General features: G+C 43.6%; 1 protein-coding gene across 2 annotated transcripts in view; it reads left to right on the top strand.

Annotated features, from left to right (window-relative positions):
* The window catches only part of trappc8 (trafficking protein particle complex subunit 8), a 104,429-nt gene that overhangs the window by 41,720 nt on the left and 46,750 nt on the right, over nt 1-15,959 (top strand). For both annotated transcript variants that reach the window (XM_056276306.1, XM_056276305.1), the window contains exons 10-12: nt 2,100-2,200; nt 4,776-4,881; nt 6,714-6,845. In XM_056276306.1, coding sequence (XP_056132281.1) covers nt 2,100-2,200; nt 4,776-4,881; nt 6,714-6,845 — 339 coding nt within the window. The remainder of the gene's footprint in view (nt 1-2,099; nt 2,201-4,775; nt 4,882-6,713; nt 6,846-15,959) is intronic.

Here is a 15,959-nt window from a genome sequence, read left to right as displayed (position 1 = left end):
CCTAGTGTATAGGAATGGTTGAATGCCCACTGCTCCTAATGTAAAGGAAGAGTTAAATGCCCACTGCTGCTAGTGTATAGGAAGGGTTAAATGCCCACTGCTCCTAGTGTAAAGGAAGGGTTAAATGCCCACTGCTGCTAGTGTATAGGAAGGGTTAAATGCCCACTGCTGCTAGTGTATAGGAAGAGTTAAATTCCCACTGCTGCTAGTGTATAGGAAGTGTTAAATGCCCACTGCTGCTAGTGTTAAATGCCCACTGCTGCTAGTGTATAGGAAGGGTTAAATGCGCACTGCTGCTAGTGTATAGGAAGTGTTAAATGCCCACTGCTGCTAGTGTATAGGAAGGGTTAAATGCGCACTGCTGCTAGTGTATAGGAAGTGTTAAATGCCCACTGCTGCTAGTGTATAGGAAGGGTTAAATGCGCACGGCTGCTATTGTATAGGAAGGGTTAAATGCCCACTGCTGCTAGTGTGTAGGAAGGGTTAAATGCAGAGGACAAATTTCATTTCAGTGTATGCGAGTACTGAAATGACAATAAAGAAATTATAAATAAATATAAATCTTATAGATATAAATTCCAAATCTTAAATTTGTCTGAGCTAGTATACTCTTTCTGTTCCTCTGTTCCACAGCACTTTCTTGGGCATTGTCTCAGATTTGGAGCCTATTATAGTGAGCACTTTTGTAGGTCTATAATTCATTTATCCATGATAAATTATATGATATATCAATTATATAAAGTAATAATATAATATTGTATAAATTATATTTATATAATATTAATATATTAAATTATATATTGATATATGAAATTATATATAATAACTTTGTTAAAAGAAATACTCAATGGTAGGGAAAGTGCTCAACAAATAAGGAGCAAAATAATCCAGATTATATATATATATATATATATATATATATATATATATATATATATATATATATATATCCCCCCCCCCCCCTTTTCTTCTCAATTGTACCTGGCCAATCACCCTCCTCTCTGAGCTGTCCCGTTGCTGCTCTACCCCCTCTGCCGATTCGGGGAGGGCTGCAGACTACCACATGCTTCCCCCCGAAACATGGAGTCATCAGCCGCTTCTTTTCACCTGAGGGTGAGGAGTTTCACCAGGGGGACGTAGTGCGGGGAGGATCACTCTAGTCCCCCTGGTTCCCTCTCTTCCCTGAACAGGTGCCCCAACTGACCAGAGGAGGTGCTAGTGCATTGACCAGGACACATGCTCTCATCCGGCTTCCCACCCACAGACACAGCCAATTGTGTCTATAGAGACGCCCAACCAGGCTGGAGGTAACATGGGGATTCGAACCAGCAATTCCTGTATTGGTATGCAATGGAATAGTCCGCTATGCTACCCGGATGCCCAATCCCTGGCGGCTTGTCCAGGGTGTCTCCCCGCCTGCCACCCAATGACTTCTGGGATGGGCTCCAACATCTCCGTGACCCTGCGAGCAGGATAAGCGGTTTGGATAATGGATGGATGGATAATATTGTACGTTAATTATGTGATATATATATATATATATATATATATATATATATATATATATATATATATATACATGATAAATTATATGATGATGGCTGGTGTGACAGAGGAAGATGCAGAGGACAGGAAGAAATGGAAATGGATGAGCCGCTGTGGCGACGCCTAACGGGAGCAGCTGAAAGTAGTAGTAGTAGTATAATTTAGCCATGATAAGAAAACATTTTCACAGGCTTTTATGTCAGAAAAAGTACAAAGAACCTCGTTCAACCAAATACCTCGGAATTACAAACATGCATAAAACACACCAAGCCTTTTGGAAAATGTTTTCTATTAACAAATAACTCAAACAACAATACTTTAGAATTACAGAATCCTTAACAATTAATGCCTTAATTAAACCAGAGGACACGTGTTGCAGTGCTATGCCATCCATCCCAGCGAGAAGGGAGAACTGGGGCTGAGTGCTTCTACCAAGATATGCATACACTTGGTCTTTCAGAGGACTTGGGTACTTTTAAAATTGTCCTATTTGTTTCTTAGCTCCTCCTGTCTGTCTTGATTCCGTTCTCCCTGTCCGCTGTCTTCTGTCCCAGGAAATGGCTGCAGTCTCGTCATTCCTTCAAGCCGGAGCTCCACGGCCATACCCAGCACACTATATGGAGACGGCGATACAGACCTACAGAGATATCTGCAAGTAGGAATAAAGAACATTTCCTTTGTTGCCTTGTTTCAGTTTTTAAGTGAAATGTTTCTCTCGTGCAAGACTGTAAATTGCGTTGTTATTTAGTCTTTTTTTTTTAAACCGTCAGAAAGACACTTTTTTGTTAAAATGATGAGAGGCGTTAAGACAATTATGAAACACCAGTTCAAACTCGTGAGTTCTTTGGAGCATTGCCATTTAAGATTTACTTCTTGGTGGTTGGTGTTATGAAGGGTGGCAGAAATATGTTCCAAGATCATATTAGTTTCCTGTCTGCCATGATTATTGGGTTATTTTGTACTTGCAAAGACTTGGGTAGGCTGTGAAACGTAGGGGTTGTTATGTTTTCTTCTTATCACGTTAAGGAATCTTGAATGTATCTAGTTCTCATCAGCATATGCTTTCCTGGACTTTTAAACAACTTCGAATAGTCTTTTTTTGGCTCATGTCTCTTGAATGTATCCCCAACCACGTCATTTTTGTAAGTTTTTTCTACCCTGTCAGTAAAGTTGCTTCCCAGGCCTTTTTATTTTAAACACCAGAGAAAAGGTCTGCATTGGCAGCCCCAGCACACGTGGACAAATACCTACCTCACATCCTGCTTGCTCAGCAGACCTGAGAAGTTGACCACAATTCATCTTCAGGCGGCGGTTTTGCAGCGAGTGACCGATATTTGTGCCGTAGAAGAGGGACGTTCCAAACTTTTCACTGATAAATCTTCCACGAAGGTCATCAGTGTTGTCATGCTGTCTGCAGCTCCTTCTTTTACGCCATACATTCTTGACATTGTTATGTCACCAGCGCCCCTCTAAATCACTAATTTTAGCCTACATTTGCATATGGAGCCTCACCAGCTCTGACAAAACACCCTCTGATGATTGGGTTTGAGTTGCAGTCGTGTTGATTCGCTCCTTTGCTTCATCCACCTGTTTGTACATTTTATTAATATCTTCTCCTTTTTCATTTAACTGCTGAATGCAGTCCTTTGTGATGTCACGTCGCTCTTTCAGGATCAAGCCCAGGTTAGCATCATGGTTCGGCTGCATGTCGTCCTCTATACTAGCTTGTGAAAGTTTGTCCTCTTCTTCCTTGTGTTCTTTACTTTGTGCGAGACATTTCTTTAGCTGTATCTACACTTGCTTTAACATGTTTTTGAGAAAAACCGAGTTACATCGGGCGACTTTTAAATCTTGCTGTTGGATCCGACTATGGATGGATTTGATGAAGCAGCAATGCTGTCTTCGGGAGGGGGGCGGAGTCGGCTTGTGTTCGTCACATGAATGCGTCTCTGTGCGTCGGAAAAAGCAGTGGTTCGGCCTGGATTCGCCTTGTCACAGAGGTGGCAAGGCGTCTCCTTCGAGACTGCTGGTGTGGGTTCAATTTCTGCTCGGGTACAATGTCGACTCGGGCTGCTTCGACTACATATGACGTCATGGATTATGTTGCTGTGTATACTTATTTAGCTGTGTGTTTTTTACAATCCACATCGACACAGAGTTGGTTAGTAAAGGTGTGAGGGCCGAAGGCCTGAGCTACGTCTAAGGAGCAAGGTTGCAGGCTCAGGACGGGGGTCCTGGACAAGCGAACGCCTGCGAGGGCCGAAGGCCCAAGCTGCGTCTTTACATCAATCTACTGCTTCCCGCTGCTCCGAAACGGAACTAGCTCCTACCCAAGCCCTTACCCTATCAAAATGCGGGAAGTAGTGATGTCATTTGTAGTCGCAGGACCCTGAGCACATCCGGTAGGGCGAGTAGATCAAGTACTCACACCGGCTGGATAGATGCAGTTGGCGAACGTATAGAGTACGAGGGTGGGGGTTTGAACTAGACTGCCTCTAAATTGGGAGCAAAAGGGAAAAATCAGAAATAAATAAAAAATAAAAAATCTTGCTGTCGGGAACCTGTGGCTTTATGCTGCCATCACCTAGCGAGCTAGACCATGCTCAGCAGACCTGTGGCCCGCTTGCTCACATTAAATTGGTACTTTGAACTTTATTTTTTTTCTTTTTGGACCCCCCCCCCCTTTTTTTCTCCCCAGTTGTGTTTGGCCAATTACTCCATTCATCCGAGCTGCCCCAGTCTCTGCTCCAGCCCCTCTGCTGATCCAGGGAGGGCTGCAGACTATCACATGTCTCCTCCGATACATGTGGAGTCACCAGCCGCTTCTTTTCACCCGACAGTAAGGAGTTTCACCAGGGGGACGTAGCACATCGGAGGATCACACTGTTCCCCCCAGTTCCCCCTCCCCCCTGAACAGGCGCCCCGACCGACCAGAGGAGGTGCTAGTGCAGTGACCAGGACACATACTTGCATCTGGCTTCCCACCCACAGACACGGCCAGTTGTGTCTGTAGGGATTTCCGACTAAGCCGGAGGCAACATGGGGATTCGAACCAGCGATCCCTGTGTTGGTAGGCAACAGAATAGACCGCTAGGCTACGCGCTACCTGGACGCCCCTACTTTGAAATTTCTGCCGTCAGAATTGTCACAAGAAAAACATTTAATTTGTGGAAGTAAAATCAGTGTTTATATTTCCAAGCTGCTGACCCCTCCCACTCCGCCCCCTGTAGGAACATGGTGCTGGCAGAGCGCTGTGCTCTGCTTAGTGCAGAGGTGCTGAAGAGTCAGTGCAAATACTCAGATGCTGCAGCTCTCCTCATCAAGATGACCAGTGAGGTGAGTGTGCCAAGATAAGCTCTTAGTGGATTTGCTCTATAGTGTTAGCAACTGGGTGTAACCCTGGTAGTCCTTCAAAAAAACTCATGATTAATAACCTAACTCGTTTAACTGAATTACAAAAAGAGCCTTGGTTTACTCACACATGTCCAAACATACCTGGGAACATAGAACAACCATGTAGGGCAGCAAAGCACTCGGATGATCATTACTGTTTTACGTAGAAAATTTGAGTTGTGAAAATGGAAGAAATTAAAGATGAATGAAAAGAGGGAAACACTATAAAGAGGGAAATATAAAGAGGAAATATAACATGAAGAGGGAAATATAAAGAGGAAATATAACATAAAGAGGGAAATATCTTAATGCAGTGGGCAAGAGGGAGGAAATTGTATAAATTATAGGCCGGAGTGATTCTTACATTACATTGTTACTCTTTAATTGAACACTTGAAAGTGCTTCTTTTTTTTTTTTTCCTTCTCCTCAATTGTACTTGGCCAATTAAATTATTTTCCGAGCCGTCCCGGTCGCTGCTCCACCCCGTCTGCTTATCTGGGGAGGGCTGCAAACTGCCCCATGTCTCCTCCGATGCATGTGGAGTCACCAGCTGCTTCTTTTCACCTGACAGTAAGGAGTTTCACCAGGGGGACATAGCACTCCCCCCCCACCCAGTTCCCCCTCCCCTCTGAACAGGCGCCCCGACCAACCAGAGGAGGCACTAGTGCAGCGACCACGACACATACCCACATCCGGCTTCACACCCGGAGACACAGCCAATTGTGTCTGTAGGGATGCCCGACCAAGCTGGAGGTAAGACGGGGATTCGAACCGGTGATCCCCGTGTTGGTAGACAACAGAATAGACCGCTACTCTACCCGGATGCCCTCCTTGAAAGTGCTTTTTGTTTATCTGATTAACTAAATTATTTGTCAGAATAATCAATAGATTACTCCATTACCAAAACAGTTGTTAGAGACAACTCTAGATAAGAGTATGTGACGGATTAGAGACAATTTTAGATAAGAGTCTATGAGGGATTAGAGACAACTCTAAATGAGTGTATATGAGGGATTAGAGACAACTCTAAATGCGTGTATATGAGGGATTAGAGACAACTCTAGATAAGAGTCTATGAGGGATTGGAGGCAACTCTAAAAAAGAGTATTAGAGATTAGAGACAACTCTAGATAAGAGTCTATGAGGGATTAGAGACAACTCTAAATGAGTGTATATGAGGGATTAGAGACAACTCTAAATGCGTGTATATGAGGGATTAGAGACAACTCTAGATAAGAGTCTATGAGGGATTGGAGGCAACTCTAAAAAAGAGTATTAGAGATTAGAGACAACTCTAGATAAGAGTATATGAGGGATTAGAGACAACTCTAGATACGAGTCTTTGAGGGATTAGAGACAACTCTAGATAAGCGTCTGTGGGGGATTAGAGACAACTCTATGTAAGTGTATATGAGAGCTTAGAGACAACTCTAGATAAGAGTCTATGAGGGATTAGAGGCAACTCTAGATAAATCTATGAGGGGTTAGAGACAACTCCAGGTAACAGTCAGTGGAGGATTAGAGACAACTCTCGGCAAGAGTATATGAGGGATTAGAGACAACTCTCGATAAATGTATATGAGGGATTAGAGACAACTCTAGATAAGAGTCTATGAGGGATTAGAGACAACTCTGTATAAATCTATGAGGGATTAGAGACAACTCTAGCTAAGAGTCTATGAGGGATTAAAGACAACTCTAGATAAGTGTATATGAGGGATGGGGGATTATAAATAATAAGGGAGCCAGTTAAACCAGACCTGTTTCTGTTGCAGGACTCAGACCTTCGCAGTGCTCTGCTGTTGGAGCAGGCAGCCCACTGTTTCATCAACATGCGAAACCCCATGGTGCGCAAGTTTGCTTTCCATATGATACTGGCTGGCCATCGTTTCAGCAAAGCAGGACAGGTGAGCCTTTCAGGTTTACCTATTTGCCCAAAAATGTGACTGTGAAGGGGGAATGGTTGGCACGTACCCAAAAAAAAAAGACGTACCTGCTTCAGGACTACATTATGATTCTGTGATTTTGTGCAACACAGATAAACTTGACTAGAACTTTTTTAACTCCAGACTTCCACCAAAAAATGGACGTCTTGGCGTTTGTGACTTGTCTAAATGAGGCCTGCGGATGTTAAACTCAACAAGACCGCTCGTCATGTTAAATTTGATGTAACTGAGTCACGTGAAGTGGTTGATGAGAATGGCTGCTTGAGGAAGAGCTGTGTCCCGCCCTGCAAATGATTAACTTTGAAAACTGACAAAGAGCCAATTTTCTTTGACGTATTGGGAAAAGGTTGGCAATATAGTGCGATGATGCCACGCTACGAAAAATTCCACGAATCTCTCAAGAACTTGCCCTGGCGGGGTGAAGGCTAACGAAGCTGCTAACACTACCCAAGCTGACCAGAGGGCATCGCCGCCTCGCAACACATCGCAACGCACCCGTTGCTAGCGCCATCTCCAGTGAAGTGGCCAAAGGGTTTCCTAAACTCTGCATTAATCTTGGAAAAGTCTGACGCCCACGACAAGAAGCTAGAGGCTATATGGGTGACAACAAGAGCTACAGATAGCAAGCTGGCTGAATTTACCAACCACATTGCTCAAGTCGAGAGCCGACTATGCTTCCTGGAGGATGCTAACGAAAGGCAGCAAGCTAACCCCCTAGCCACAGCCACAGAAGTGGAGGCTCTGCGACAAAAGCTGGACGACATTGGGAACCGGGAGCGAAGGAATGATTTACGTTTTAACAGATTTCCAGAGGGCAGTGAGGAAGGCCCTGTCATTCCTAGGCAAATTTTTGCCTGAGATTTTGAGCATCAACTTCCCAAGTGGACTGGGAATTAATAGAGCACACAGGATTGGGTCATTACACAAAAACCCATTTCCTAATCAACCCTCGCCAGCAAGACCCATCATCGCCAGGTTCCTGAGATTCCAGGATCGGAACCGCATCGCAAAGGCTGCACGCAAGTTGGGTAATGTTATCTGGTTGGAGCACCGCATCATGGTCTTCGCCGACTACTCCAAGTTGGTTAATGAGAAGCGCATAAAGTTCAACGAGTGCAAGAAGATGCTCCATGAAAAACACATGAGATTTTCTCCCGACTATCCAGCACTACTCACCGTGAGATCAGCGCAGGGTCCTCACCGATTTGATGACCGTAAAAAGGCCCTGGCCTAAATTCGCTCCCTAGGACAACCTGGGGTTCCTTTGCCTTGGGTTAACAGCGTTTTGCGCCTCACCGCTCCAGAATGTGGGCACTGTTTAAATTACCTGCTTTTTGTGGACGTTGATTTTTCTTTTCAGGACAGAGAAACCAGGGTGAGGTCAGTAAAACCTTTATTGAATGACGTAATAACGCTACTGATTCCCATTATGTAATGTTAGATTTTGGAGATGAAGTAGTAAGTTTTATCTATACACATCTATCTTTATATATACATAGTATGTAAGTATACAAAGTATGGTGGTTCCTACTACTGGCGTCTTAGGTTAACAGTTTATTTTATTCATTTATTATTTTTTTAGTATAGACTAGTTCGGTCTAATATTTAAATAATTGCCAAAGTTCAACATGTCAGGCTCTTTGTTACTAATGGTATGGTCCCGCTTGTGTCAGACAGAGAGGCGGATGTATTATCCGCACTCCCAGATGTTGGACACAAGCGCAGAGGCGGGGTGGGCGGGGCGGCAAGGCACTTTACCGCAGCTTCAAGTTAGAGAGTCACGGACCAAACTGACTAGTTCAGGCATCTGGCTTTGCAGATGCATTTTCGTAGCTTTTATTATATGTATGTTTAGAGTTTCTTTGTTTTTTGTCTCTTATTTTTTTGTGATGGCATGCATGAATAGGTCATTATGGAAGTTACAGCAAAACTTGCATAACACTTACTTTACATTATCTCAATCAGTAGTCAAAACGGTTTGAAGTTTATGAGCTGTAACGTCAGAGGCCTCCATAACAGAATTAAGAAGAAGAAAGTATTAACTTTCATTAAATCAAAGAAATGTGACATAGTGTTAATGCAAGAGACCCATTTACTAGCACAAGAATCCCAGAAGCTTTGTACTGACTGGGTGGGCTTTGTGGCGGCTGCTTGTGGCAGTAGCAAGAGCAGAGGGGTAGCAACTTTAATTAATGAGCAAGTACAATTCAAATGCATAAGAAAGAGTGCAGATGAGGTGGGGAGAATTCTGTTGATGCTTTGTGAGATCCAGGGTAATAGTCAGTAGCAGACCGTGCATTTCAGACCTAGGCCTTAAGTGAGACGTCACCTCCTCATAATTACCCAAAGACAGCCGTCATATCGCCATGCTACAATGTTTTAGTCGCAAAAGTGGTAATCATCACAATCATCACAGTCATGAAATTATTTGACACTTTTCACTTTTCACATTGTGTGGTGACATGGTGTAACCTACAGCCTTGCTGGAAGTAATCCTGCTGAGCATATTATGCTATCAAGAAACTCAACAAATATGTCACAGCCAGGCCACTGGGCATAAAAACAATCGAACATTAAGTAAATCAACTAACTGTACAAAAAATACATTTGACTCACCAGTGTTGTCTATTTGAAGACAAAATCCATTCTCCTTTCTTTCTGGATGAAACGATCGATCACACAGTCATAGAGCACTCCTTTGGCTTTTAAATCCATCAGAATGTCCTTTTCAATGGCAATGGAGGCCAAAGCTGTGAGTCGTGTCTGTCCCGTTGTATTCCTGGAATACGTTTTTATTCTTTTAAGTGCTGAAAATGTTCTTTCAACAGATGCCATGAAAACTGGGACTGTCACAGCTAAACAAGTGAAATGCCGCACATACGTCTTCCCCGGTTGGGTCAGAGCTTCTAACTGTGGGGTTGGTCTGTCCATCTCCACAATCTTTGGTTTTCCCCAAACGATCGTCTTGAAAATGGTGTGACTAATAAATCTGCCACCACATCATTCACGAGTTCTCCTTGAGACATTATTCTCATTCACGGCTAGCTAGTTTAGCTAACTAAATCAAAAACACAAACGCTTGCTAACATTAGCCATCAACTACCGCGATGCGCTGCAGAACACAACCACAACGGTTTCAACCACAGACCTAGGTGCTGCTGCTGATTGGCTGAACAATCGCTCACGTAGGCTGTATGCAGCAAAAGCCCTATTACGCTGGGCAAGTATAAAAGAATACGCCCATCCGCTACACATCAAAATCTGATTGGTTGAGTAATCTATCAATCCGGTATTAACACCTAACTTATTTAGACAGCGGAGACCTTCACTCGAGATGCTGAAGGTGCTGGTAGGAGGAGTCTTCTCACACGGTTACAACAGAGGAAAAAAGCTGATTGGATGATTTTTTTTTTTTTGGCCGAGAGACTGCAAGCAGAGCTTCCCGAATTCGTATGTGTAGTCGAAATCGAAATGTAATGCGATATTAACAGATTAATTAGAAGATTGTATTATATTTATGAAAATGTTTTCCTTTTTCTGTGGAGTCTTAGGCCTAAAAGGCCCTGACAGTTCGCTGCTAGTAATGTTCAAACTGATAAACTTTATTGTTTTTTTTTGTTGTTGCAAATATTCACTCATTTTGAATTTGATGCCGCCAACACGTTCCAAAAAAGCTGGGACAGGGGCATGTTCACCACTGTGTTACATCACCTTTCCTTTTAACAACACTCAGTAAGTTTGGGAACTAAGGACACTAATTGTTGAAGCTTTGTAGGTGGAATTCTTTCCCATTCTTGCTTGATGTACGACTTCAGTTGCTCAACAGTCCGAGGTCTCCGTTGTCGCATTTTGCGCTTCATAATGGGCCACACATTTTCAATGGGAGACAGGTCTGGACCGCAGGCAGGCCAGTCTAGCACCTGCATTCTTTTACTACGAAGCCCCGCTGGTGTAACACGTGCAGAATGTGGCTTGGCATTGTCTTGCTGAAATAAGCAGGGACGTCCCTGAAAAAGACATCACTTGGATGGCAGCATATGTTGCTCCAAAACCTGTATGGACCTTTCAGCATTAATTGTGCCTTCACGGATGTGCAAGTTACCCATGATGCCATGGGCACTAACACCCCCCCATACCATCACAGATGCTGGCTTTTGAACTTTGTGCTGATAACAATCTGGATGGTCCTTTTCCTCTTTAGCCTGGAGGACACGACGTCCATGATTTCCAAAAACAATTTGAAATGTGGACTCGTCAGACCACAGCACACTTTTCCACTTTGCGTCAGTCCATCCCAGATGAGCTCGGGCCCAGAGAAGCCGGCGGCGTTTCTGGGTGATGCTGATATATGGCTTTGGCTTTGCATGGTTGAGTTTTAACTTGCACTTGTAGATGTAGCGACGAACTGTGTTAACTGACCATGGTTTTCCCAAGTGTTCCTGAGCCCAGGTGGTAATATCCTTTACAGAATGATGTCGGTTTTTAATGCAGTGCCGCCTGAGGGGTCGAAGGTCACAGGCATTCAATGTTGGTTTTGGGCCTTGCTGCTTACGTGCAGAGATTTCTCCGGATTCTCTGAATCTTTTGATGATATTATGGACTGGAGATGATGAAATCCTTAAATTCCTTGCAATTGACCTTTCGCAAAGTACCGCCCCAGAACGGTGCTTGTCCAATCCTACCTTAGCAACGGTTTCTATGTGAGGGAGGTCCGTCAAGCTTTCAAACAAATCAAATCAAATCAATTTTATTTGTATAGCCCAATATCACAAATTACAAATTTGCGTCAGTGGGCTTAACAGCAACACGACATCCTGTCCTTAGACCCTCTAATCGGATAAGGAACAACTCCCTAAAAAAACCCTTTAACAGGGAGAAACTTCAGGGAGAGCAACAGAGGAGGGATCTCTCTCCCAAGATGGACAGCGTGCAATGGATGTTGTGTTCACTCAGTTTACATAATACAACACTGAAAGAGGATAACAGAATTATAATGGACATAGAATTTATGAAGAACATGATGCACAGGATGCCAAGCAGTGTCCACATGCCAACGGAGCAGTCCAGACCCAAGCCACGCAACCAGCATCATCATGTAATAAAATAAAAACTTATGTGAGGAGTGGAAGGGCAGGCAGCATCCAAATGGCGACCACCATCACCACGGAGACCTGGGAGGAGAACCGACTGCACATGCATGCAAGAGAGACTCACATGACACCATTCAAACACAGAAAAAGAGAAAGGAGAAGACATCATTCAGAGAGAGAGAAAAGACATGTTAGAGAAGAGAACAGTTTGCAATAGTCATTAGCCATAATCAATTAAGTCATCAATTCGTCATAATCTATATATAAACAGACAGCAAAATGATGAAACGGTGTGCATATGGCATCTGCAAATTGGATACTAGATATCAGGGAAAGTTTGGAGGGGGTGTAATTTTCTTTCCCTTCCCAAAACCCAGAAAGCAAGAAGCGCAGTGTCGGCAATTGATTTCGTAGTATAGCAGACCCCATGGCCAGCTTAATCCATCCAAAATTAACAAAAATACCTGTCTACTCCAAGCTAAGCTTGCTACTAGCTATTATTGATAGCTAATATAGCTAACGTATTATTACTGTTACTTTTACCCACACAATGATTATTACCATTATCAACATATCAATGTATTACTGACTAAAAAAATAACATTATTAATGTATCTGATGAACATAACCAGCTTAGTCTGTGGCCAGCGATAATAAAATAAAATTATCTATCTATCTATCTATCTATCTATCTATCTATCTATCTATCTATCTATCTATCTATCTATCTATCTATCTATCTATCTATCTATCTATCTATTTAATGATAGCTAGCTCACTAACATAACTTTGTTATGCTAGTCACAGGTTAGCCAGGTTCCGCCTTTCATTTCAGAGCAAGACCCGCGGGGAGGGTCGGCTGGGATGGTCTCTGGCCAGTCTGACCTCCCCATATCCGGCCTATTTTAAACATTTCTCCCCTCTGTGAGCTCCAGGTGGGGACCGGCCATTTGGAAAAGTCATCCCGCCCGCGGAGGCATCTCGTTTGCCTTATTTTGTTGAAAATACCGGTTCTGGTCCAAAGGTAAAAAAATAATCATGGGGCGGTTCTCCTGGCCCCGGAGCATGTCCCTGCGACCCCCAGGAGCCCATACAGAACCTCTGAAAAAGCCTGGATAAAAGAACGCCATGGGGAACTTTGGCCAAAATCAACACTATAATATGGTGATGTTGACAATTGATTATTAAAAATATACCAATAAAACCTGAAATATTTAACTTACCCTACAGTGCAAGAGTGCAATTGGTCCACAATGAGTTTCAGAATTAGTTGATGGGGTTTCTCATTCTTTGATTGCAACCGGTAAGTGTTACACTCAAATACAATCGCACCCGGCAGCTTGGAGTCCACGCAAGTCAGTTTTACTTTTAATTAATATTCTGAATGTGTCCCTCCTGCATACTGTAACCCCTTCTGCCTTTCACGGGATGATATTAAGGATGAATTACTCCAAAATACATCACTTATTTGCGCTGATTTCTTCCTTCATGTTTTGGTGTTTTCTGGCTACTTCCTGGATGATTCTGAAAAGCTTGATGGGCATAGCAACACTAACTAAGGGGGGCGGGACTTTGCGAAAGGTCAATTGTAAGTTGAGAAACGTTGTTCTTAAACTGTTGGAGTGTTTGCTCACGCAGTTGTTCACAAAGTGGTGAACCTCGCCCCATCCTTGCTTGTGAACGACTGAGCCTTTCGGGGATGCTCCTTTTATACCCAATCATGACAGTCCCCTGTTTCCAGTTAACCTGTTCACCTGTGGAATGTTCCACACAGGTGTTTTTTTGAGCATTCCTCAACTTTCCCAGTCTTTTGTTGCCCCTGTCCTAGCGTCTTTGGAACGTGTTGCAGGCATCAAATTCAAAATGAGTGAATATTTGCAAAAAACAATAAAGTTTATCAGTTTGGACATTAAATATCTTGTCTTTGTAAGGTATGCAATTGAATATAGGTGGAAAAGGATTTGCAAATCTTTGTATTCTGTTTTTATTCACGTTTTACACCACGTCCCAACTTCATTGGAATTGGGGTTTGTATATTAAAAACACTACAATGCATTACTTGATGTTTTACCTTTAATTAAAGGCAATTTAATATAAAAAACTTTAAAAAAAAAACACTCATTTCAAATCTGATGACTGCAACACCTCCAAAAAAGGTGGGACAGTCGAGTGTTTACTGCTGTGTACCATCACCATTTCTTTCAGTGACCCTGATGAAGCTTTTGGCTACTGAAGACACCAGCTGGTTAAGTTTAGCAAGTGGAATTTTCCCACATTCAGCAAGAAGGTCCTGGGTTCAAGACCCGGGGTAGTCAAACCTCAGGGGTTGTCCCGGGTCGTCCTCTGTGTGGAGTTTGCATGGTCTCCCCGTGTCTGCGTGGGTTTCTGGGTGCTCCGGTTTCCTCCCACAGTCCAAAGACATGAATCGGCCATACTAACTTGTCCCTGGGTGTGTGCTTGGAGCCGCCTGTCCAGGCTGTCTTCTCACCTGCTACCCAATGACAGCTGGGATAGGCTCAAGCATCCTGAGAGCAGGATAAGCGGTTTGGATAATGGATGGATGGATGGCTCCATTATGAAAGTCTTCAGCTGGGCAATTGTATGAGGGTGTCATTGACTTTGCACTTCATAATGCACCACACATTCACAGTGGGAGACAGTTTAGGACTGCAGACTGATCCAGCACTCTGGTTTGGTATTGTCCTGCTGGAAAATGCAGGGACATCGCTGGAAAACATGGATTCTGGATGACCGCATATGTTGCGCCAAAATTTGTACATATTTTTCTGCATTAAAGGCGTCCTCACAGATGTGCAAGTTACCCATGCCATGGGCAATGACACAACCCCCATACCATGACAGACGCTGGCTTTTGGACCTGATGTTGATAACAGATTGGAATTCCTTTACCTCTTTGGCCCGGAAAAAACAACGGCTGTTTTTTTCCAAGAACTGTCTGAACGTTTGACCTGTCAGTCCACAAAATGTGGTTCCACTGTTACTTTACATGTCAGATGAGACCGAACCCAGAAAAGTCGGTGGTGCTTCTGGATAGTGTTGATGTATGGCTTATGATTTACATAGTAAAGCCATAACTTGCATTTGTGGATGCAGCGGTGAACAGTGTTGACTGAAAAAGGTTTGCCGAAATATTCCCAACCCAATGTCAGGATTTCCACTACAGATGCATGACAGTTTTCATAACGGTGACGTCTGAGGGGTTGGCGATTACACACATTCAGAAGTGGCTTTCCGCCTTGCCCTTTATTTAGAGATTTGACCAGATTCCTTGAATCTTTTCATGATATTGGGCACTGTAGCTGTAGCAGGTGAAATACCCAAAACCCTACTTCTTTGTCTTCTCTGCTCATTGCCCATAACAGGAGGATTCCAGTTGAAGTCCTTATTATTTATTTGTGAATGAGGGCAGCTTTTTATGTTATCAAGTGATTGCTGAAGTCTTGCTGAAGCCTGTGTTGGCAACGTGACACCAGACGTCTATGGCAAGGACTACAAACAATAACCGACTACAAGAGAAGATCCCCCGCAATTGGGAGTGCCGATGCATCCCTAGCGGATGACCTGAACTCCTTTTATGCACGTTTTGGGGCTAGCAAAAACAGCGATAGCTCGTTGGCTAGCAACAACACTGTTAGCGTAACCGAGATGAGTCCTACAGCTGGGGATGAACATCCACTCTCGGTGACTGAGCATAGCTTGTGGAGGGCTCTGACAAGGGTGAACAAAAGGAAAGCTTCTGGTTTTGACGGCATATCCGGGCGAGTACTGAAGACCTGTGCTAATCAGCTAGCTCCAGTGTTCACCACAATATTCATCATCTCTCTAGCTGAGTCTGTGGTTCCCACCTGCTTCAGGAGATCCACCATTATCCCTGTGCTGAAGAATGCTTCTCCAACATGCCTGAATGACTACCGACCGGTGGCCCTCACCTCGGTGGTCATAAAATGCTTCGAAAAGCTGATAA

The sequence above is a fragment of the Lampris incognitus genome, chromosome 3 (genome assembly GCF_029633865.1).
Source record: "Lampris incognitus isolate fLamInc1 chromosome 3, fLamInc1.hap2, whole genome shotgun sequence".
NCBI classification, from domain to species: domain Eukaryota; kingdom Metazoa; phylum Chordata; class Actinopteri; order Lampriformes; family Lampridae; genus Lampris; species Lampris incognitus.
The sequence above is the reverse complement of the archived record's forward strand: the minus strand, read 5'-3'. Positions and strand labels throughout refer to the sequence as shown.